Source organism: Talpa occidentalis, unplaced genomic scaffold, assembly GCF_014898055.3.
Source record: "Talpa occidentalis isolate TD23 unplaced genomic scaffold, MPIMG_talOcc4v2.1 talOcc4.14, whole genome shotgun sequence".
Taxonomy (NCBI): Eukaryota; Metazoa; Chordata; class Mammalia; order Eulipotyphla; family Talpidae; genus Talpa; species Talpa occidentalis.
Window position 1 is genome coordinate 11,695,191 of NW_023601433.1, and position 25,976 is coordinate 11,721,166.

General features: G+C 42.0%; 1 protein-coding gene across 4 annotated transcripts in view; it reads right to left on the bottom strand.

Annotated features, from left to right (window-relative positions):
* The window catches only part of CERS3 (ceramide synthase 3), a 100,063-nt gene that overhangs the window by 25,644 nt on the left and 48,443 nt on the right, over positions 1–25,976 (bottom strand). For all 4 annotated transcript variants that reach the window (XM_037511447.2, XM_054694768.1, XM_054694767.1 and 1 more), the window contains 6 exons: positions 19,988–20,106; positions 16,320–16,377; positions 15,345–15,395; positions 10,677–10,769; positions 6,741–6,869; positions 3,393–3,499 (listed from right to left, as the gene is read on the bottom strand). In XM_037511447.2, coding sequence (XP_037367344.1) covers positions 3,393–3,499; positions 6,741–6,869; positions 10,677–10,769; positions 15,345–15,395; positions 16,320–16,377; positions 19,988–20,106 — 557 coding nt within the window. The remainder of the gene's footprint in view (positions 1–3,392; positions 3,500–6,740; positions 6,870–10,676; positions 10,770–15,344; positions 15,396–16,319; positions 16,378–19,987; positions 20,107–25,976) is intronic.

A 25,976-nucleotide genomic window follows, 5' to 3' on the forward strand; every position in this document is an offset into this window, starting at 1 on the left:
GCCCACTAAGGTCCCAACAGACAATCAGCATCAACTGGCTGACTTTAAATATATTATCTTAAACTTGTGAGTAAGGAGACCTTCAAGAAAATTCCAACTTTGGGCACCATCAGACTGCCTGGCCACCATCTGACTAACCATGTAAGAAATCCTAAGAAAAACCATCTAGATGAGGACTGTCAACTCCCAGAACCATAAGAAATAATAATGGTCAATAAACGTTGTTTAAAGGGAGCAGTCTGAAAATGTTAATATCCAAAATAGATAGATAACCCACACAACTTAACAACAATAAAACATACAACACAATTAAAAATTTGGCAGAGGGCACAGACTTTTCACCAAAGAAGACATACAGATGGCCAACAGACACATGAAATGATTCTCTACTTTTCTCATCATTTAGGAAAGTAAAAATCAAAATCACAATGAGATCTCACCTCACACTAGTTAGAAAGGCTATTACCAAAGGTCAAGAAATAATAAATGCTGGCAAGGATGTGGAGAAAAAGGAACTCTCATGCACTGTTGGTGAGAATGGAAATGGTGTAGCCATTATGGAAAACAGCATGGAAGTTCCTCAAACAATTATAAACAGAACCACCATATGATTCAGTCATCTCACTCCTGGATGTTTACCTAAAGAATATGAAAGAATAAGAAGATATACACACCTGTATGTTCACTGCAGCATTATTCACAATAGCCAGTGTATGGAAATAATCCAAATGCCCAATGACAGAGGAATGGATAAAGATGATGTGGAACACATACCAATGGAATACTATCAAACCATAAAAACGATGAAATCCTGCCATTTGCAATGTAGATAGACCTTGAAGAGACTATACTAAGTGCAATAAGTCAGAAAAGATAAGGCAGCTACCATACAATTTCACTCATTTGTAAAATATAAAGAAAACAAAAATGAAATCAAACCTTTAGACTGACAATAGAAGGGTAGCTACGAGATAGGAGGGAGGTGGGTGATATGAGTAGAAGAAACCTGTGGGACATTTGGCAGCAGATGTGGTGAGAAAAATGTAATACTGGAGCCTACACAGTTTCATAAACTAATGCTATTTCAATAAAAAATTAAGTAAATGGGGCCTCCCCGGTGGCACAGCGGGTTGAGCGCCGCGCTGTGAAGCAGTCTGCAGCCTTGCAGTGTGGGTTCAATTCCTGGCCGGCCAGGGAGATTCCCACATGATGCAGCAGACCTCTCCTGCCTTGCCCGCTGCTCCCTTCAGCAGTGTATTTCGCCAGTCTGCCTGTTCTGCTCCCCGCTCTGTCTCTGGTGAATCCTCTCACCCTCCCATGTCTCTGGCCTCTATCCCAGTTCTTGTATAAAAATAAATTTAAAAAAAATTAAGTAAATGGAGAGGATTGCAGACTAAGGCCTGGACATAACATCTGACCTGCAAACTGCTATTCTACAGTCTGTGAGCTAAGCTGGGTTTGATACATCTTTAAAGGGCTTTGAAAGCAGCAAAGACTGATTTGCAACAGAGACCACATGTAGCCCTTGAAGTCTAAAATAGTTATTCCATGGTCCTGTACAGAAAAATCTTGCTCACCACAGTCCTTAGTCATTGAGTTTTCACATGGCTATTAGGTGGCATCAGAAAACTGGAACCAGTTTTTGAACATAGTAAGAGGAATCAATCAACAAATGTTAGATATACAGCATCATGGAAGTCTGAAAAGCCACAACTCAACTGTTACCTGCAGATCAGACTTATCCCGTCAGTAACTGCTATTTTTTGTATAAAATTATGATTTCACAAATATGCTTGCGCAGTCAAAGCTAAAGCAACGGTATGTGATTCATCAACCAAGGATAGTGTCCTCAAAACGTGTCTCAGATTTGATTCTAGATTAAACTCCAAATCCCTGGATACTCGTTAATAATTTCACTAACAGCAGCTGGCATTCCCTGAGTCCTTTGTATGTTCTGAACACCATTCAAAGCTATTCTATATGAATTACTTCAGTGAAACTTCACAGCAACCCTTTTTCATTTTACATATGAGAAAATAGAGGCACAGGGAAATGATCTAACCAATTCAAGGTCACACAGGTTATAAGTGTGGAGCCAAGATTTAAACCCAGGCCTGATTTGCACCCATGAATAACCACTGTGCTACCCGCTGCTCCTCTCCAGAAAATGTCTAGTCAAAACACCCAGTCCTGGGGCCTCCCCTGGTGGCTCAGGCGGTTGAGCGCAGCGCTGTGAAGCTGTCCGCGGCCTCTGCAGCGCTGGTTTAATCCCAGCTGGCCGGCGAGAATTCCAACATGGCACGGCAGACCTCTCTTGTCTCTCCCACTGCTCCCCTCAGCAGTGTATTTCGTCAGTCTGCCTGTTCTGAGCCCCACTCTGTCTCTGGTGAATCCTCTCAACCTCCTGCGCATCTGGCCTGTACCCTGGTTCTTGTATAAATAAATAAATCTTAAAAAAAAAAAAGACACCTAGTCCTGTTTCCAAGAACACAGCAGTCTTCCATTGGGAGGACAGGATCTTTGACCTCACTGACCAGACTTCCCCGGGGCAGGGGACAGCCAAGAGTGCTGTCCATCTACAGGGAATCAGACCTGGAAGCTGAGCCTCCATCCTTTCCTCCAGGAACCTCTGATCTTCGATTGCATGACTTTTTTTTTTTTTAGAGGGTCTGAAGCTCTTAAACTAGTCTCAAACTATCACTGGTTATAAGCTGTTCCTTCCATCAAGGAAGGATCAAGGCATCCTCATCTGTTTACTCTGGTTTCTGTCAATCAGCACATGGAAAACTATGTTTGCCAAAGGAATGATTGTTAAAGGAGACACATTGTCAGCTCTGGGCTAACCAAAATCAACGACCTGATCAAGAGCCCATCAATACCAAAACCATCATGCTGACCAGTGATCATGAAGCCGGTATCAGTTTCCTCATCTGTGCGCAGGGGTGACAACACCTATCTTTATGATTTGTGGTGCAGACCACAGGCAAGGTACAGAAAGGGCTACATCCAGTGTCTGGACTTCAATTAATGATGGATAAGATTATTACAGTCATAACACAGACTATGTCTCTCTTTTAAAGAGCTAATAATTGGCCAATGCCATTTCTTTTGACTAAGCGTAAATGTTACCAATCATGAAGATCCATGTTCACGAGACGACTTGGAGTAAGAGTTGTTTCTTACCCACTGGGCTACCCATTTCCACCTCCCATTGTAATAAGGCTTTTCCCTGCTGGAACTATTTATAAAGTAGAACCTTGACATTCTTTTCTCCTGCTGAACTTAGCATAAATAACTAGAAATCAATGAGAGAGAAGGTAGTGTTATAATTTTAACAAGGCTACCTCATCTCAGTGTGGTGACTCCAGGCAAGAAGAGCACCCTCTACTTACCAGAAGGGAAAGATGATGAAGCGGCTGATGAAAAATATGACAGAGAAGATGAAAAACAGGGTGTTACAGGTTTGCTGCCATCCCGCATAAGAAAACATCTTAGCAGACTGAAAACAAAGAAAGAAACAGTAACTCATAAAGTAACATTAGTATAAATTTTAAAAACTGAATATTTATAAATGAAATGATGTGTTGTATAGGGACGGCTGGGGAAGTAGATGAAATAAGACTGGTCATATTGATAACTATTAAACAGGATGATGGGTCCATTATACTATTCTCTTTGTCTTTTATATTAAAAATTTTCAATAATATTTTTCTAAAAGCTATGTTTAAATGATTATAATCTTACAATTGCCTTTTATAAGCACTATAGCTTAGCATAGTTTTTTTTTTTTTACAAGCATTTTATCTGGGATTTATTTAATGTCTCCTTCTAACTGGGAAGAGATCTGGACTGAGAAAGTCTGGGCTGGGCACGTGGCCGTCAGGGTGGCCACTTTGAAGCAGGTGGCAGAAGCAGCAACTCTGGGGCCCTTGTCCTCGTGGAAATAGTTTCAAGTTGTTTTTCCTACTTATTTTATGCCAGTCTAGACGTCTCATATTATCTGTGTTGAACAAAAATAATTACAGGAAGTCTGAATGTGCTATGAGAAGGGTAATTGATGAGAATTCTCTCTTGCTTTCTCAGCGGAGCCCAAGGCCAAAGGAGCAAGTGTCTGGAGTGGGGCTGGGAGATGGGAAGGATCTGCTGAGCGCACTCTCCCCTCCAGGGGGGTGTGGCTGAGACCTGGGCAATTTCAGAACTGAAACTCTGGAAGCTGGGGGTTCTTCTGCAACGCGAGGCAACATATTTACACTACAGGAAGGGTGTACATAGCATGTTCCATAGTTTCTATATTTGCTGAAGGGTGAAGATATGTTTGGACTGTGGGGCTGGCCGAGGGCCCAAAAGGGAATCAGATCATTTGCTGGAGGGAAGGCTAGCACGGCAGGAGGTTAGGAAGTGGGTGTGGGAGAAAGGCCAGCAGCTCAGCAAACCTGGGCTGGTGTGGGGCACTGTCTGAGGGTGGGCGCTAGAGTTGCCCACACTAGAGTGGGCGCTAGAGTGCTCCACAGGGAGCACACACTTGTGGGGGCGCAGGGCAGTACTCTGTTTATTTGGGCAAATAAACACACCGTGCAATCTGGATCATGCAAAGATCAGACAGAAAACCTTCTCCTTTGCTAGAAATTGGTCAGACTATTCAAGTGTTGGATCCTGGATCTAAACTTGAATGTGGAGAAAATTAGCGAGGATCTGGAAGATGCATGAAGGCAACATGTTGCTTATGAGTAAGAATTATAGATGTTGAGGCTGTTTTTCCTTGTAAAGAAAGAGCTAAGAAATGACCTGCTAACTGCCTTGAGGAATAGGAAAGATTAATAGACTCCATTTTCAGAGAGGTCTAAACAGGCAAAAGCTGTGCCACGTCTGCGTTCAATTAGAACTTGACTGAGAAGACAAACACTGAACCGAACACTGGAGGATGCTGTGGCATAGGCATCCCTTGGAGAATATCAAAAACAGGCCCCAGGCCACTACTTACTGTGGTCTCTGCCACCAGCTGATAGAAACTCCAGCCCTGCTCAGGGAACCTCGCCTTAGATCATGACGTGTGAATCAAGAATGATTCATGGTCATTAACCACATGAGTCTGTTCTCACCGTTTACCCGTGAAGGGCCCTCTGAATCTGACATTTCATTTTTCTTCTGTTTTTCACCTAAGGGCCTCAGAACATTTCAGAACCTAAAGAGCTAAACTTCACAATATACCCTAAGGGGTAGATGTGCCTTCTCACGTTGCATTTGAGGATAGAAAACAAAGCATGAAGTGATGGCCCAAGTCACCTGGGGGGATTCTGTTGTCTTAATGATGGGGTGGGTGGGACCAGGCAACAAAGCGCTTATTCCCAGTCCCAAATCTGACTCTGTCAATAACACAATGAAGCTGTCTGTGTGCTCCATGGAGGCACACAAAGACAGCTGAACTAGAAAGTTCAGAAGCAACTGAGCAGCATAAAATTCCAAGATCACAGCCAGTGTGGTCTTTGTTTTCAGGCAGGATTACCTGGCCAGGGAAGGAGGTAACAATACAACAGCGATGGCTGCATCCGGGGAGAGCGAAGTGTGGGAGACAGGCACAGCCTCCTGCTGAAACATTCGCTGCCTGGGCACATGTTATAATCTGGCCCCTTAGCATGGGATTTGTGTGCTAATTATGATTACATGCAAGAAACAGAATTTTATACACAGCTAATAATATTTTAACAGTTGCCAGTTGCTTTGAGATGGTGTCAAATGACTTCTGGTTACATCTAGAATAGAGTTTGGCAAATTACAGTCCGGTCTATGGGCTAAGGTTGATTAGCTCTTGAGCTTAGACTGGTTTTCACATTTTTAAAGGAGTATAAGAAAAGGAAAACAAAAAACAAAGAACATGTAACAGAGATCAAGGGTGGCTCTGTATCCAAGAGTTTGCTGAACCCATTAAATTAAATTACATTTCTTTCATATCAGCTTATATATTCCATTAGCCCTTCAAGGGGCAACCCTGCGCGTGAAATGGGTTAGCACCACGTTCCCTGACTTTGTTATAAGCGAGTATATTTTGATGAGCTAAGTGGCTCTGGGAAACATGCTTGTGAGCACAGGAGGCACACAGGCAGCAAGAGGAGCAGGGAGCACCGCCTCAGGGTGGGCGGGAGCCAACACAGAACAAACATGTGTAGAAAAAACAAGCCTAATTTTGTTTTGTTCCTATTTCTTTTTTGTGTGTAATATGGGATAAGGAAGACTCTTGTTTTCTTGTTCTCTGCTCCAGAAACATTTCTTTCTTAGAAAATAACTTATTTAAACATCAACCCTCCTTCCTCAAAGCTGGAGGGGGATCGGTGTAGGCAGAGCAAGTGGTTGTTCTGCTTAGGCTTAAGTGACTATGTGGTATCATCCAATGGGAAGAATTCATAAAGAAAGAAATCGCAGTTTTCCTTTTCACAGTAGAGCTCATTCCTTATCAAGCATCTCACCTTACTCCCCAAGCTAGTGTCTGCATGCAACTCCTGCAAGTGGAATCCCACTAATTAACCTCTCTTAAGTATCCTGCAGAATGTGGGGAAAGGGAAATTAAACACTGAAAGTTTCACTTCTTTAAGTTAGAAGGATCAGGGAATGCAGAGACACCCTGGGACTGTGGGTGTCTGCAGGACAGGCAGCCTGGCTAAATTACCCAGACAATTCTTCCTGTGATGATTACAGAAATCCACGATGTAGCATTATTATGAGTTTCTTAAAGACAAATGAGTTACCTCCAGCCAAATGTCAGCGACATCATGCACGAGCATCACCAGGGTCCCACTGCGAATATAATTAGCGCACCAAGAAAAGCTCATCAGACTAATAGCAGCCAGGTGGTGGATGACATTAGCTAGAAAATCCTACATAATGAGGGGGAAATGGAAACCATTAAACAAATACAACTATGTCCCAATCACTGGAAGAGCTAATAATAATATTTGAAAAACCAATAACTTACATCTGCATTATTTGAAATTTATAAAATGCTTTCACCTTAGTTTTTAAATACAATCCTTGTGAGGGAGATTGGACAAGTTTGCCCCCATTGATGAAATCATTTAACTTTGAAACAGCATCAAATAGTTTTCATCTAACCCTTAACACCAGGTATTCTTCCACTGTTCTACACTGGATATATGTATATGCGCGCGCACACACACACATACACACAAGTGCATATTCTTATGCATAATTACATTTATTACTTATTCCCTGTTCAATTCCAAAATGGAAAAAAAAAGACAATTACACAACCATTAAAATAAGAGTGACTGCATACAAAATAAGCTGCAAATGGAAGTGGAGTAACTATGTTAGTAAATCTAAGTGATAGAGAGCTACCACAATTAAGCATAAAATTTTAAAGGTTTTCTTCACAGAAGATACATAAATGGCCAGTAAGCACACAAAAATAAGATTCAACCTGATTAACCATCAGGAAAACACAAATCAAAACCACAAGGAGATACTACTCCATGTCCATTAGGAAAGCAATAATAAAAAAGGTGGCTAGTAACAAGTGTTGACAAGGATGTGGAGAAATCAGATGTCTGTTACATTGCTGGTAGGAATGCAGAATGTCATGACTGCTTTGTTAAACATATGGATGTTTCTGAAAACTTTAAATATAGTACTACCATAGAAACCAATAATTCCATTTTTACACAAGGTATATATCTGAAAGAAATAAAAATATGTCCATGGAAAAATCTACGTATGAATGTTGACAGTAGCTCTGTTCATCAAAATCAAAAAGGTAGAAACAACCTAACTACCCATCAACTGGTAAGTGGATAAACAGAATGCAGCGTATCCAAACAGTGAACAAGCACTCATAATAAAACGGATGATGCACGCTGCATTACTGAGTACTGACACAGGCTACAACACGACTGAACCTTGAAAACTTATACTATGTGGAAGAAGCCAGACACAAAAACAACATAGTGTGTAGCTCCATTTATACAGGAGGCCCCCAAGAGGCAAATCCATAGAGACAGAGAAGAGCTTTGGGGTTGCCTAAGATGGGGGAGGTTCTGAGAGTTGGGGAGTGACTGCCTAAAGGTACTGGATTTCTTTTGACGTGATGACAATATTACAAAGTGGTCTGTGATGCCGACTGCAGAACTCTGAAAATACTCAGAACTATGGAACTATGTAATGTCAGCTTAAAGCTTCTAGTTTTAGGCTAAATATTTTAAAATTGTAAAATCACACATGATTACTCTTTAAGAGATATTTACCTATAAGCTTAGAGCATCTAAACTTTCTTCCAATATAGTCTTTTCTGTTATTATCTAAAGCAGCTACTATATTCTTACTGTCAAAAGTTACTAAGTTCTCTATAAATGTTACATTTTATTTTAGGCACCCACACCCTGAATAAATGATTTCTTTTCCAAGGTGATCCAATATTAAAAGGAGGAAAAATAACTGCTGAATTAGGCACATAGCTAGATTTGGATAACTGCATGTCATGTGATTAAAGTTAACTTCTCAATAAAATTAACAAAAACTTTATTGTTAAAAAAATTGTTCAAAAAAACTTCAAAATTTCAGTTTCCTAATTTATTGAATCAGTTCCTATGTACCAAGAGGCGCTTCATATGGATTAACTTGCTTAATCCTCACAACATCCATAAGAGACAGCTCCACTTTTAGTTCCATTTTATAGAGGTGGAAATAAATTTAGGGAGTTGAACCAACTGACTTGAGGTGTCAGTGGGCAGTGAAGTAGGAATTCTTTTTTTTTTTTTAAAGATTCATTTATTTATTTATACTAGCACTGGGTACAGTCAGAAGCACAGGAGAGTGAGAGAACTCACCAGTGCCAGAGAAGGGAGTAGAACAGGCAGGCTGACGAAGTACACTGCTGAGGGGAGCAGTGGGCGCGGCAGGAGAGGTCTGCGCGCCATGTGGAACCCTCGCCAGGTGGCCAGGGATCAAACCAGCACTGCAGAGGCTGCAGGCAGCTTTGCAGCCCAGCACTCAACTGCTGCGCCACTGGGGAGGCCTTGAAGTCGGAATTCTAACCCAGAAAAATAGCTCCAGAGCCTCCCAATGTTTCTCTTTTTCTTTTCTTTGTTTCTGGACATATGTGCTTACAAACAAATAAGGTATGTCTATATTCAATTTTTGAAAAGGTGCTCAAATCACCTGTAAATAATGAAGAGAAATCAACTACAGAAAAATCAGAAGTGGGAGAAATGTGGGGTCACTGTAGGATCAACTACCTATCTCTGAAGACTTCCTAAAAATGATTATTTTCAATTCTATCCCTTGATAAAAATGACTCAATTGGGCCCTCCCTGGTGGCACAAGGGGTTGTCTCAGCACTATAAAGCTATCGGCAGCCACTGTAGGACTAGTTCAATCTCCACTAGGGAGCTGACCCACATGGCACGGCAGACCTCTCCTGTCTGCCAGCTGTCTCCCTCATTAAGTTTATTTCAGTAGATCTGCCTGTTCTGCTTCCCACTCTGACTCTGGTTAAACCTCTCACCTCCCACACCTCTGGCCTACACCCCAGCTCTTGTATGCATAAATAAATAAAAAATAAATCTTTTAAAAAATGACTCAATTGTATTTTGATATGCTCTTAGTCTAAACTAAAGTTAGTAACAGTTCACTGAAAGCTATTATTGCGCTCTATGGCAAAGGAGAACATGTCCATCAGATTCTGTCACGGTATGTTCTTATGCTCAGAGTCACCGTTTTCTCCTCAAGCCTCTAGTTGCCTGTGGTTGCCTGGTCTCCCGAGTGAGGGATAATGGGCACCGTCACTCATACAAACATCATCTAGTCTGATCATCTTGATTTTATCTCCTTAATACTGAATGCAACTTAATTTCATTACACAATGCTACAAACCAACCTTTTACAAATAGAGCCTATGACTTACATGTCAAGAGTATTTATCATTTGACTTGTATTGCTAATGTACATGATGGCATACCCTGATTGCACTGAGTCTCACACAGTTTTTTATACCAGCAAGCAGGAACTGATAACGACTCCTGTGCCTCTCGCCTGTACTTGTATTAATAAATTAATTAAAAAAAACAAACTGTGGAGAATGACAATAGAGTAGCATAAAAAAATTAAAAAGTCCCTAAAATGCCTCACTTTGTAGCCTCAGATGATGTATTGGGCATGCCTATGAACCAGTTTTCCCCATGAATAAAGCAAAGCTAATAAGCCTGAAGCAAAATATCCTCAAAAAAATTTTGGGCAAATTAAGGAAAAAAATGTTTTTAAAGTTTTTGAATACACAAGAAAAATTAGAGAAAGTGATTTGTAATCAACTAAAAGATGTGGCTGTAGAATGAACACTATTAGCGCTTTTCTTCTTTGCACTGAGCATTAAATTACCAAGCCAAAAGAAACAGACAGCATACAGGAGATTTCTTTTCTTACCGAAACAGAGTAACGCTTCAAAGTTAAAGGTTCTATGGTGTTTTACTCCAAATATTTACCAAGGCAGTGAAGCATGAGCTTAATTTGCACTATTCTATGTGCTAAAAAAAAAAAAAAAAAAAAAAGCCAAAAAAGCTATGAACTGGAATTAAACATGCACAAAAAACAAAATTTAAAGATTAGAATTTGGGGCAGGGTGATCAAAGTTTTTGAAGAAATGGATAAGGAAGCTTTGTGAATAAGACACTTACCTTCCTCTTGACATCTGAGCCAAGGCTAAATAAGAGAGACCAATAAAAACTCATCTCCAAAATGTAGTACCAGTACTGGGAGGGCAGCAGGGGCTGGTGAAAACAAGAGCACCACTTTTTTAATATCACCTTACAATCCACTCACTTTAAGGCATTAGAATTATTATTTATGCCGATTCCATTTAACAAAATTCCCCCCCAAATAGTGATGATTTATACTTTGACTTCCAATAAGGAATCCGAGATACATCTTGAGGCATTTTATTTCTATAAAGGTAAATGAGAATTCCAAAATCAAATGAAATGTTTTGTTTAAAAGTTAAAACTATAACAGGTGTAACTGACTTATTTTAGTTGGCTGAGAGTTAAATTAGAAAAACAAATTAAAAACATTTACTCAAGATCAGTGGCAAGTCCATTCTGCCAGTTCCATAATTTATCCTGATTAATATTTTCTGAATACTAATCAAAATCTGATGTCTTAACCTCTTTTCTGGTGACAGAGTGGTGATCAGGATTACCCATTCTCAAATAGAATAGTAATAATATGTAATAAAACAATTAATTATTTAAGGAATCTAATACTACCATGGGGAAAAAAAGATGAAATATTTATAGCTAGAACTTTTCTTAATATTTTTATAGGCGGGTGGTTGCTTATTTTAGCTAAGTTGAAGGATTATATTACTGGGTGTGATGGATTGTTACATTAATGCCTCTCTGAATCTGGCCTTCTGATAGTTATGCCCTGTTGCAGTTTCCTCCCACATCGAACATGGATTTGACCTAGGGCTTTTGTCAAGGGGACATAGCCAGTATGATGCAAACAGAGACTTTATAAACCATGTAAGAAACCTGAGTTATCCTGCTGGAGGTCACAAAGAAGAGAAGCAAGGTGAAATGGCTGAAAATGCATGAACTCAGCTAACACCACATGAAGCAGAAGAATTATGCAGCTGGGGAAATCCATTCAAAAATGCTAACTTAATTCATGAGTAAATAAATGATTGCTTTAAAGCACTAAGTCTTGGGAGGAGAGTTTGCTATGTATCAATAGATAACTGTTATACCCGAGAAGTTAAGAGTGAGTTAGAGGTGGAAGATGACAATGGACTAGACAATGCCTAAGTACCTTATGGTCTAACTTTCTTTGATTCTTTAATACTGAGATTAACACATTAAAAGAAACAACTGTTTTGTCAACTCATCCTCCTCAATAAAGCTATAAAGAATGAGACAGAGTTTATGCCTTCTTTTATGACAAACAAACCTATATGAGACTAAACCTCCTAGTGAGAACAAAAAAAAAAATTCTGAATAAAACACAGGAAGAATATCTGTTTGAAGGCATCAGCATTCAACCAAGACACCAAGAACCTGTATATTTAATGCATTTAAGTGAACCTTTAACTTTAAGTGAATCCTTAGTTCAAGAAGTACAACAGATCCTAAGAAGGATAAATTCAAAGAAAGCCACACCTATGTATAGCATAAAATTTACATTTTTTGACTTACAAGCAGTATAGACTCCAGAGACTAAAAAACAGCAAGATAAGTTAAGAAGGCCGTTGACAGTATCAGAGTGAGTGGTAGGAAGCAAACTGGTTAGGGACAACAAAGGAAAAGGAGTTTTGGTGAATACTGTGATTTTTTATTTAGAACCAAATGTAGAAAACACCCCAGGAATATGAGGAAGTTGTGAATATGTCTTCCCTCAAAAAAACTGGGGTCCACACTGAATCAGCTCAATCATGCAAAATTTACAGTAGATATGTTGCCACTATCAGTAACTAATAGAAGTAAAAGGAAAAACTCAGGAAGAAGACAATATCATGTTGAGTTTTATAACTTTCCATGTACATTGACTGTTATTTAGTCAAAGTTATCAAGCATAAGGAGACAGGAAAAAGAGAAGAATGATCACCATATTAATTTATCAAAGTTGGGTGTTAAAATAATTTTGAAAACGTGTTAAAAGGTGGAATATTTCAATGGAGAAGTGGATCCAAAAAAGAGCTAAAGGCAAATTTGACAGCAGAAAAATACAATAACTAAAATTGAGAACTCAAAAGATGTGCTTAACAGCAAATCAGACTCTGCTAAAACAGCATTAGTGAAATGGAGGACATGAAAGTAGAAATTACTCAGGACTGTGAAGGATCTGAGATTTCGTCCTATTTGCAAATTGTCTGCCTCAGTTTCATGGATGTGGATAACAGATATGAGACTGGGCCTCCCCTGGTGGCGCAGGCGGTTGAAAGCCACACTGTGAAGCTGTCTACAGCCTCTGTAGTGCCGGTTCAATCCTGGCCAGCTGGTGAGGGTCCCACATGGTGTGGCAGACCTCTCCTGTCACGCCCGCTGCTCCCCTCAGCAGTGTATTTCGTCAGTCTGCCTGTTCTGTTCCCTGCTCTATCTCTGGTGAATCCTCTCACCCTCCTGCGCATTTGGCCTGTACCCTGGTTCTTGTGTAAATGAATAAATAAATCTTTGGGAAAAAAAAGATATGAGACTCCTTGGTCAGAAATAAAAGGTAGTTTATTACTCAGAGTAATAGCAATTGCCAAAGTATCAATATTTGGGCGCATCCCAATTATCACAGGGCCAAGCAAAGAGGGTCAGGTGACATCTGTGCAATGGGTTCTTTTGTAAGAGAGGAACTCCAAGCTAGGGTACTGGCATCTTTTATAATGGACAGTAAGGTGTCTACCAATTGGCCCAGAAGGATCTTCCAACTTTGTTTGCTAAACAAAGATTGTTATAAAGATAGAATAGGTCAAATGGTGCTCAATGTTTCACTTCACACAACATATAGAAATGCAAGGGGCTGGTGAAGAATTGTACACCCACATACTGAAACACAGAGAGATAAAGGGAGAGAAACAATGGGAACAGCTTGAGAGACACGTGGGACCTAGTATAAACGTACATCAGCACACTTACAATTGGAATTCCAGAAAGAGAGTAAGGAACAAAAGCAATGGCTAGGAATTTTCCAAAACTGACTGAAGACATCAGCCTACAGAGTCAAGAAGCACTATGGCCACTGAGTAGGATAAATTCACAGAAAACCACATTTATGTATATCATAATAAACTACTGAAGGACAAAGACAAACTATTAAAATAGGTCTGGGATAAAAGATACTCTGTTCAAAGAGGCAAAAAAAACAAAAACAAAAACAAAACCCTTGACAACTGAATTCAAAAAGAAACTGGTGGAATTCAAAAGTCAATGGAATATCTTTAAAGCACTGAAGGAAAATAAGAGTTAAGCTAGAATACTATACCCAACATAAATATCCTTTTTTGGGGGGGAGTTTTTTTTTAAATTTTATTTTTATATTCCCCATACAATTGCAAGCCCCTTATTTTGACCCCATTCCCCCCTTTCCCCACACTCCCCATAGTGTGTCTCTGGTTCATAGTTGTTTGCTGATTTTGATTTTTTCTTTCTTATAGTTATTCTTTCTTCTGGTCCCTTATTTAGGTTTTCTAGATTCCTGCTATGAGTGAGATCATTCAATATTTTTCTTTTTCTTTCTGGCTTATTTCGCTGAGCATGATCCCTTCCAGCTCCATCCATATCCAACCACTATGGAAAGCTGTGTGGAGATTCCTCAACCTACTAAAGATAGAGTTTCCATATGATCCAGCAATTTCACTCCTAGGTATTTACCCCAAGGACACAGAAACATTAATTCCAATGGGCACCTGCATCCCTATGTTTATAGCAGCACTATTTGTGATAGCTAAGCTATGGAAACAACCCAAATGCCCAAAAATAGATGACTGGATCAAGAAGATGTGGTCCATATACACCATGGAATATTACTCAGCAATCAAAAAAGATAAACACATCCAACTTAAATATCCTTTAAAGGGTTGAATGCAAAATGATAAACTTTCGGGCCTCCCCGGTGGCGCAGCGGTTGAGCGCTGGGTTGCGAAGCTGCCCGCAGCCTCTGCAGCGCCGGTTCGATTCCCAGCTGCTCCCCGGCCACCAGAGGAGGGTCCCACATGGCGCGCAGACCTCTCCTGCCACCCGCTGCTCCCCTCAGCAGTGTACTTCGGTCCTTCTGCCTGCTCTGCTCCCCGCTCTGGCTCTGGTGAATTCTCTCACCCTCCCGCGCTTCTGACTGTACCCAATGCTTGTATAAATAAATAAATAAATCTTTAAAAAAAAAAAAAATGATAAACTTTCAGAAAAAGCAAACTGAAGAACTGTTAGGCAGAAGGATGATAATTTTAGATGGAAGCATGGAAATGCAGGAGGCAAGAAACAGCATGGAGAGACTGATTTGACTAATTTACAAAACAACAATAGTAATTAATTGTGTGGTTTTAAATATTTGAAGGAGGACCTAGGAGGAGGATATATGGAGTGTTCTGATGAGCTTTTAGTGATTGGAAAGAAGGAAGAGCACTTCCTATTAGATTCTCTTAATTCAAATATTTACTACTGTAGATTTAAACTCAAATGTGTAATTATGGTAACTGTAAACAAATGCAAGGAATGAAACAAGTGGCCAGATATGGTATAAGAACTAAGCCAGGTATTACATAGAAGAGGACAGAGAATAGGAGGGGAGCACAAACATAACTCAAGGGACAATTTGAGGGGCCTGAGTGATGCTATAAGTGAAGAAATACATCAGAGGGGACTTACCTGCCTGGGGTAGCCATTCCAAACCTCCCATAGGTCATACACCCAAGGTTTCTGGAAAAAAAAACCAAAAACATGGAACCAAAAGAGAACAAAATAAGTTTTGTGTCATCAGAAGATATAAGCTCTCCCTGATGTCATTGATGGGGGCAAAGATGCAAAGATGAACCCTTTTTATCATACTCCTATTTCTCTTGCCACACATCTCTCCCTCTCAGAGCCTTGATACTGCCCTTATGCAACACATCTGTGACAGCCATGACTTCTACGGAATCTGGGGTCAGAAATAATGCTGTTACAGCAAATGACTTCAAGCAAGTGAATCTTCTAGTGAAATCATTTCTAAGAATTAGATTACCGCTTTTAGAGTAATAAAATATCTTGAGATATCTGTAACAATAAAATGTCCCATGAGAAATCTCTAAAACTTGGTTATCTTTTGTTTTTCTGTGAACAATTTATTCTTGAATCTGTCACCTAATGAGGTCATCATTTCATAATTATTTACACAGACAATGCAAAGGGACTATCATAGGAGACGATTTGATTTCTAACAGGCAAATAATGAATGTCTCATGGAACCAGTGACATTTGATGTGGGACAGGATGGAATTTGACAAAGATAGAGGTAAGAAGGGCAAGACATTTCTGGCAGAGGAGATAAAATGTACAAAAATCCAAAAGTGGACATGTACCAGGTATGTTCAGCAGATGGTCTATAGACCAGTTTAGGTGGCACGTGGGTTGCATGAGTAGAAACAGGGAGAAATTAGATTTAAGAACTGACTTTGCAAATGCAAAGCTTTGAATGAAAGCACTGAAGGACAGACTGAGGAGTTGCTATTTCTTTAGGCTTTCGAGGGTCTGATGGTTTAAAAGTCGGTTTCCTTTATTGAAAGAATTGTATCCTAAAGAATCCACATGCAAGAACCTTAAAATCTAAAGACAAATTCCAAAGATAACAAAAAGACGACTTACATCATAAAGAAATGCAATTCCAGCAATAGTCATCATTAAGTAAAATGCGAACCGCCAGCTGCCAAAAGAAAGAAGACTCTTGAAAAGGTGCTTGACATCTAAGGACAAAAACATTTGGTATGATAGCATTGGGAAGAATGCACATTCTGGAGTCAGATGAGTCCAAATTCACATCCTGGCTCTCGCATTTGTGAGATGCCTACACCTTTTTAGCTAAGTCACAACCTTGGGGAACTCTAGCTTCACCTGTAAAATGGGATTAACGAAACTTACCTTAAAATATAAAAAGGAGTGAAGATGGGGAACAAAGTGTGGAGTGGCCCCATGCACTGCTGAAGAGGATTATGGGTACTCTGGTGGTGGGCATGTGGTGGTAACATACATCTGAAGAAGTGTGAACCTCTACTTCTGAATCTACTATGGTGCTGTAAAACAGCATTACCTCAAAAAAAAAAAAATACAGCTAAAAGGAATTGAGGGGCCTCCCTGGTGGTGCAAGAGGTTAAGACACAACCTATAAAACTAGCCACAGGCACTGCAGCATGAGTTCCATCCCAGGCCAGGGAGCTACCCACGTGGCACAGCAGACCTCTCCTGACCCACCCTCTGTTCCCCTCAGCAGTGTATTTCAGTCAGTCTGCCTGTTCTGCTCCCCACTCTGTCTCTGGTGAATCCTCTCACCCTCCCACACATCTGGCCTGTACCCCGGCTCTTGTATAAAAAAATAAATCTCTTTTTTTTTAAATAAATAAATCTTTAAAAAATGTATTGCTGTTTTATCTAATGATTTCTGAAACCCAGTCATATTAAACATACTATCTCTCTCCATGCGTGCATTATGCTTCACATGCGTTTCTAAGGAAGAAGAGAGCTAAGGAGGGAGGCAGGGAGGGAGGGAGGAAGGGAGGGAAGGAACTCCAGGGGTCCTATTTTATAGATGCAAATTCAGATCCCAAAGCCATGGCCGTCAGCCCAGCTCGCAGGCCGAAGGTGTCGTGGAGCTGAGGCCGAAGTGCAGACCTTTGGACTCTGAAATCCTCTTGCAGAGTCTCCTAAACACAGTCACTGCTTCTAAGTCAGATGACAGTCTTTCCTTGTGGCTTGTTTTGATAGAGAAATAAAGAGTTCAATTACTCAAAGTTGGACCACAAAAATACCCAAAGGGTATGTTGCAAACTGAGAAAGCCGGGCCTGTCTGCACTGGCCTCACGTACGGCGGCCCACGAAGGCCCATGCTTAGATACAGAGAGCACTTCCTCGGCTCCCTGGGTCTTTTGGATCAAACACACTGCATGAAGAGTAGGAGATGGCAAGCCCCGTCGTCCCCAAAGGAAGCCATCGACTCGGGGTACAGCTCAGAAGCCCTGCTTCTCAGACATGCGTCGGCCTCTTGACTCTGTGCCAGGCACTGCGCCCCACAGACACAGTGTCGAGTTTTATCTTCACAAGTTGGTGACGGAGACACTATAATTAGCCCCTCTTTGTGGGTTGTTGTTTGGTTCTCACAACCTTAAATGAAAGCAGATAGGATGGCCACAGCAGGACAGGCTGAGGGAGGTCACGTGACTGCACCAAGGCTGAGGAGCAGCAGACCAGCTCTGGCTTCGCAGACCAGCCCAATGGGCTTCATGACACCATACCAGGGGTTCTCAGAGTGAGTGGCGGGGACCCCTGAACACACAGTAGTCTCATAATAACAATAAAGTGTTATTCACTTTTGTCTTTTCATTTGCTCACAGGGGGAGAATCCAGACGTGACAGGACATGGGGCAACTTCACCGCGCTAAATGCTGTGTAGTCATGTTCTATAAATGTCTCAGTTTCTATTTCTTAATGCAATATTTTGAATGTAAATAGTATGAAATGCAGAAGAAAATGATTTGGGGAGTCATTCATAGTCTTTTAGGGAACCAAGGAGCCCTGAAACCTGCTGTGCTTCCCTAACAAGAGAGATGGTGACGCACTGGCCTTTGCTTGAAGTGGAATGGCAGGAGTACAACTTCCTTTTCTTCCAGGAAAGGAAGACAAACATAATTACAAGGGGGAAAATCCAGAACTTGGTTGGCCAGGTGCAGATGGTAATAGTGAAAGAAGGTGAGACTGCAGGATGGAGTTGGGGGAGTCGGGCAGAGTAAACTGACAGGTGGTGAGAGACATTGACAGGCCAGGTCTGGGCTCTGCTGGGAGAGGCGGAATAGAGAGGGGATGGGGGGAAATGGAGCAGGCAGGGGCCAGCTGTGGGGGCCAGGCGTGGTCCCTCCTCCCAAGCTGGAAGGAGAACCCCGTCCTCCAGCACTCGGCGAGCTCCTGTCTGTATACATCAGGTCCTTGGAAAGTACTGGGTGTTTTTACAGTAAATTTTTACCATTAGGTAGAAATGCTTATTTTACTAATATGTAATTATAGATTGAAATCCTGAATGCTATGGAACAGGGCTTAGGGGTCATCTTTGAGAAAGTAACCAAGGAAACAATACACTGGATTTAGGGCATTTGGCAGCTATCCACCCTATTATGGAGGGAGTTTCTGACTGCCACAGGGCGACGGCAGCATCTTGGCACTGGGGAAAGAGTTTCCTGAGATTTCCAAAATGCCCAGAGCTTGCCATCTCTTGCTTTGATTCCTATAGTGCATCCCATAGCTGATGGAGTAAGTACAGCCCCTACATAATTAAATAACTCGGCATTTTGATTTAATCTGTGTCTTGTGTCCATAATAACGTCTAACAGTTATCTGACTTCAAGGAAATGTGACATTGCTAAGGAATAAGAGAAAGCTTGCATTTAATTTGTGGGCCCCTCCTGTTTCCTGAATACACTTATAATTTCCATCTTCAAGCCTTTGTCTTCCTTGAAACACACTCCCTCAAGTCCTGCCTTCTTTTCTTGGAGAAAGACCACTTCTTCAAGGCCCAGCTTTTGTCCAAGGGCCTCTAAAAAGTCTTAATCTCAGAGATCCAGCCCTAGCAGTATCATGTCCCTGGCCGCCCACAGCACAGTCCACACAACCAGCAGGTGTGAAGGCCCGCTCACTGCCTTTGGCGGGGTAACAACAGAGACTGTGATTATAAGTTGTAGCCCCTCTCCCAGGTTGGCTGCTCCAGGCCAGTGACCAGACCATTACTGTACTTCCCTGTTAAAATCTAGAACTCCACACAACCCAGCGTGGTGCCAGGCATGGAGAAGACAGTCACCGTAACTATCTGAATGATGTGACTGACTGATCAGGGTAATGTGAAGTTTCCTGCTATGGCCTGAACTCTGGATCCAACTCTGAGCAGACTCACTAAGAGTCAGAGCCCCAAACATTAGGCCTTGTTGCCTCAGTTACCAGATGGAGGGCCTCCCTGCTTACTAAGAGATAAGTAGTGGGTGGCAGGGGGACTGTAAGATGGAGCAGAAAGAAGATCAGAAAAGGAGTGAGAAGACCTCAGTGCCACAGCCCCACCAACAGCTAGGTGACCCTGACCAAGGATAATTCATAAAAAGTATTGCTCACAGTACCCAGAAGGCAGATGAGGGACTGGACAGAGACACCCACTTGGTCCTCATCAGAACCAACTGGAAGGTTCCAGCCCTCCTTCTGCTCAGCCTCAGTATTCTTTCTGAGCTGACCATCCTGCTCCAACAGAGGTGTGGTATTTCAAAGCCTTTGACTGGCCTTCTTACCTAGCTTCCTGGAATTTCTTCATCCTGCAAGGCCTGTCTTGGTTCCGCCAACTCCTCAACCATCTTTCAACCTGGCGCTCTGTCAAGTTACTCTTCTTTGCCAGTCCGTAAATATCAGTCTGAAAGGCGACGGGATGAATGAATGAGTGAGCGATAAAGTGCAGCACAGACAGTCACAGTGCAACCGGGCCATGGGAACTTGCACACACAGGAGAGAGATCTGCCTTAGGCTTCAAGCAGGGAATTTCTCTCCTTTGCTTAGGAATCACACACACGCACGTGCACATCCAGTGAAACACCAGAGAAGGCTATCCCAGCACTTTGAGTTACTAAGATCATTTTCCTATAAGCTGGCAGCAACCCACACATTCAAATTGCACCACTGAGCTCCTGCGTTCAGAGAGATTTTATAATATTTAGTGCCTTCCAGGTGCCGGGAGTTTTAAGATGTCCTTCAAGTCCATTCTCCTCATTTTCCCTCTGAGGAAACTGGAAACCTGAGCGTCTCAGTAACCTGTCCAAGGCCTAAAACCAGTAGCCAAGTCAGACAAGACTCAGGCTGGTGGGCCTGTTGTTCCACACAATCTTTCCAGTAGCTCTCACAACTCCGAAAGACAATACAGGAGAAACTCAAACAGGTGTTTGCTATCACTTTCACATTTGTAATCAGATGTAGAAATCATTCTAACCATTAAAAAAATACAGATTGCAGACTGTACTGATGATGATTGCATCTCCTCTGAGGAGCAGAAGTTGCAGGTGATGATATAAAATTGGATTAACGTGAAGGTCCCTAATTTGAAGGTCTCCCAGCATCCAGGCAAGAAGCACACGTGGCTGAGTAGACGGGTGGGTTCATAGGGAGAGTATGAGTTTATTCGCTCACCACAGATGTGTGTGTGCATCAAATCCCCATGCTCTCCACTTCCACAGAGAAACAGCTTCTGTCACTGTTTTTTTTTTTTAAAGATTTATTTATCTATGCATACAAGAACTGGGGTACAGGCCAGAGGTGTGGGGGTGGTGGTGAGAGGATTCACCAGAGACAGAGCGGAGAACAGAACAGGCAGACCCACTGAAATCCACTGCTGAGGGGAGGAGGGGGTGAGACAGGAGAGTCTGCTGTGCCATGCGGACAGCTCCCTGGCCAGGGATCGAACTCCTGCTGCAGTGGCTACGGATAGCTTCACAGGTTGTGCTTAACCCCTTGCGCCACCAGGGAGGCCCTGCCTGTCATTGTTTTTTGACACATCAGCTCTCTTGATCTTTCACATTTCAACATGAGTACAAGAAATATTTCAGTTTTCTCTTAATTTACCGTAAGAAAAACACATTGCCTGAAGCTGGTCTTCAGAGTCAGTGTTGAAATGAGTAGGAGCCCCGTAGGGCAGCAAGGGGGAATCCTCTGCCTGCACCCAGGGAGCAGCCCCCAGAAGTGTGATGTGAGGGCATCAGGCTTCCACTGTTGGCCAACACATCAAAGTCCATTTAAGTCCATCATGGAGCAACACTGTGAGGACCAGACGAAGACTGTGGGGGTGCCCAGTGGGTCACCCAATGCTTTGTGGCTCTGTGGCATCTGCTATGCTGTAACACAAAGTTCATGCAATTGTGCAGGGGACAAAATTCATAAGGTACCTCTCATGCCAGGACACCTGCCAGCTCCTATGGACTCTAAACTGTAGGCCTATCCCTTAATCTGAAGAGAATGCAAAACAAGGCAAAAAAAAATATATAGCCCCTATTATACCATTTCCTTGCAGACTGCCCTTCCAGGAGCTACTTTTTATAGTTTAAGGGTTCACCTGTTGCGTTTTGTTTTATCTTTTTTTTTAAACCAATTGATATTTTATTTTTATTTTTTTTAATTTTTTACATCATTGTTCATTTTTATTTTTCATTTTTTAAACTTTTTTTTAAGATTTATTTATTTATTTATACAAGCACTGGGTATAGTCAGAAGTGCAGGAAGGTGAGAGAATTCACCAGAGCCAGAGCAGGGAGCAGAACAGGCAGACTGAAGAAGTACACTGCTGAGGGGAGCAGCGGGGGCGTGGCAGGAGAGGTCTGCGCGTGCCATGTGGGACTCTCGCTGGTGGCCGGGGATAGAACCGGTGCTGCAGAGGCTGCGGGTAGCTTCACAGCCCAGCGCTCAACCGCTGCACCACCAGGGAGGCCCCATTGTTCATTTTTAAACAATATTTTCTTCCCCCCACCCCCTCAGGTGTATTCCCCATAGAGTTCCTTCCCCTAGGGACCCGTGCACCATCACTTCAGTCCCCTGCGCTCCTCCCTCCCTCCCTCTGATCCCTCTCCCTCTTCCTTCCCTGTAGGATGTCTCTGATTTATAATTGTCCATTTTTGCTTTGTGGTGTTTTGTATTGTTATTTTTTGTCTTTTTTAGGAGACTGAGTTGGCACCTACTTGTGGTGCCCCCTCTGGCAGGCATCACCTAGCCTAAGCACCTAAGTGAACAAGACTGATGAGTGTCTCCCCTTCACATGGTCCAGACTGCCTGGGAAGGAGGGCAGAAAATAAGGCGGGAATTACAAAACACCAGGAGTGCTAAGATTGGAGGTATTTGGGTACTGTGCATCTAACTACCTTGGAGGGTCCTGGAAGTTACACTTAAGCTGCAGCCTAAAAAATGCCCCACAAAGGAGAAGATGAAGAAGGAAGGACTTGGCAGAGAGCTGGCACATGAGGCTGTGCAGATGAGGCTGGCACAAGAGGGGTGCCGGAAGGTGAGAAGGGGTGCAAACAGAAAGGAGCCTTGCAGTGCAGAACTGCGCAGAAAGGAGAGGACAGGAGAGGTGGCTAAGGCCACTTCAAAGATGGTCTTGTCTGGAACTTACCATGAGAGTTACAGGATATTTGCATCTTTATAGCACCCCTTGCAGGGTAGAAGAAGGCAGGAGAGTGAGACCAGGTTCACTTTGTCTAGGTCTCTGCACTCACTGCAAGAGTCTGGCACTGCAGGCCAGACACATTTGGAGGTTTGGATAAGAGCCCAGGCAGCACCAGGCTCATCACACTCCCTCCAGGAAGAGAGAGGTGGGCAGGCATTGGGGCCACTGAATCAAGTGGAAGCAAGAGATCCAGCTCTGCTACTTCCTAGCTATGCAGCCTTAAACATTCACCAGATCCCCTCTGAAAATGGGGTGATGACAATGAGGGTGTTCGCTTCCTGCCTCCCAGGAGTGGTGAAAAGGTCTGGAGGCCTGAGTGTGACTGTGATACCTCCTGCTAAAGCATGCTGCAGATGAGGGGAACCCAGGAAGGAGGCCATGGACTGGTAATGAATAGAGAAAAAAGTATTCTTTTACTTCTCAAATAGTTCCAAGTAGGAACAGATTCTCCCAAACAGGACATACTCAAATCCCATTGCTTGGTCCACAGCGGGACATGTTCTGAATGCTACAGCGGGACATATTCTGAAATGCTACTGCTCTTTATCCTGTATGGCTTTAGAGGGAAAGAGCTGGGGTCTAGCATAAATGTGTCATTCATTCAATCATTTGAAAACAGCTAAAAAGACCACTCACTAGGGCCAGGCACCATTCTGGGCTTTGGAGATTTAGCAGGGACCAAAACAGTTTCTGCCTACTGGAATTTTCCCAGATCTGAGGACAATACAATGTTATTATACCATCTTTCTACACATATCTGCTTAATAAGTGCATCTAGAAGACAGTGACTGAGCATGATATGAAGCATTTTTTTGTTTTGTTTTGGAGTAGATGAAGCTGATGGAAAGTCAGTCTTGGCAGTACTGCCTTCATACACTAGGATATTATTGGATAGACATCCTCTTGCAAACAAAAGTCTCTAGAAGTGTTTTCTTTCATTAATGTATGAAATAAGCATTTAAAGAACATATAAATTCACAAAATTGTGGAAGACAGTATGGGAAAGGAAATAAGCATGATGAAGAATCAAATGATGTTCCCTCAGGAAAATCTGAACTGGGAAGAGATGTTTAAAAATGTTCCTGAAGAAATCAGTACATGATAGAAACAGACCACAAATAGTCCTTCCTGAGCACCTACTATGTGCTGAATTCAGTCCTCACAAGAGGTGGTGTCATAAATGCCATAATCATGTGAAATTCACAAAGGAGGAAACTGAGGCAGTCTGCCCACCTCCACATACAGTCTCTGGCAGAACCAGAGTCTTGGTCCACAGGGTCCATCCTCACAATCTCCATTTTTAGTCTCTGTGCTATAGAGAGTGAAGGGAAAGCCTCATGGGCAGAGTCTAAGGAGAGTAGCAGCAACAGAGAGGGGGTATACTGAGTGGGACTGAGAGACTCGCAGGGCTCATCTGTAAAACGAACTACAAATCTCCACAGATTTTTGCTCTGAAGATGTTTGAATCTATGAATGAGACAAGCTAGCGACCTGAAATGCCCTTATTGACCATGATCACTGCCTTTAGGTCAGTCTTACAGCCATGTTTTCTTTAGATCTCTTTCAGAACTACATATTTATTTGGCATTAATCATCATGCTCTTGCTAAGAGAAAAGGATAGATAATAAGCTCTTCTGTTACTACTTTTTACCATAGCAGAGTAATTAGTCTATTGGAGAGAACTGTTGGTTTGTTACCATGGCTCTCTCCCAATACATCTTGAAGTTGTTATTGAAATGACAAACACACATGCACACACACGCACGCACACACATTAATAATGGACATACAGCTGCACATACACAGTCATAAAACAATTGTGCAAAATCATATATCAAAACTCTCACTGGAGGTTCATGTATATAATATTTGGGTCTCACCAATACTATGTTTCAGAGCCTCTGTGCTAAGCAGTCCAAGTTGATGGTGCATATACTGAAATGCCTTTGTATTAATGGGTGCAATCTACAGCAGCTAAAGAAGCATTCTCAGGCTCGGGTATCTGATTGTTTTATTAAGCCAGGTGTTATCTACCTGTTTTAACAATGCAATATTCTTCCATTATAGGTGTAGAATAATCTGCTAGAGTTAGTCATATTTTGATGAACACAAAAATCTTTTTTGGTGCCCCCAGAAACTTGTCTTACCTCACCCACAAATTAAGCAAAGTCCTATCTAAATGACGTTGGTCAAGTTAACATGTGAAGGTATTGTTACTTTATTTTCTTTCCACAGCTGAAGTCACTAAGTCATGTACTTTTCCTTCATCTACTCTATTGCATTACTAGCACTTGTTTTTTTAAAGATTTATTTATTCATACAAGCACTGGGTACAGTCAGAAGTGCGGGTGGGTGAGAGAATTCACCAGAGACAGAGCAGGGAGCAGAACAGGCAGAGTACTGAAATACACTGCTAAGGGGAGCAGCGGGCACAGCAGGAAAGGTCTGCACGCCATGTGGGATTGAACCGGTGCTGCAGAGGCTGCGGGCAACTTCATAGCCAAGCGCTCAACCGCTGCGCCACCAGGGGAGGCCCACATTTCTAGCACTTTTAACCTATTTTACTGGTCAGCTTGCTCTTCGCTTGATATACTAAACAAATACTGTCTTAATTTTGCAATCTACTAACAACATAAACTGAAAATCTTAATTGCTTCCTTCAATCTCTTGGTTAGTATATGAAGCTCTCTAATACTTTAGGGTTGATGTATAACATTTCTTGTTCCACCTGATGCAAATGTACAAGTTGTGTCTACAGTAAGTCATACTGTAATGTCAATTGAGTTAGAACAGTTACTGCAAACAAAGCACCAACCTTTTAAACACATATTTAACTTTCATTCACAGATAACGAAGCCACTTGGGCATAACAGAAATGGCACTGAACAGGGAGTCAGGATTGGGCTCCAGCTTTGGATTTGGTCACTAATTGGCTGTTTGACCTTGGAGAGCTCTTCTCCTGGTGGGCCTTAATTTCTTCATTTCAATCATGAAAAGAAAAGATTATATAATCTCTAAATCTCTTCTGACTTTTCTTAGTTTTTCTTTAATTATCACATGACTGTTTTCTGTCCATCAC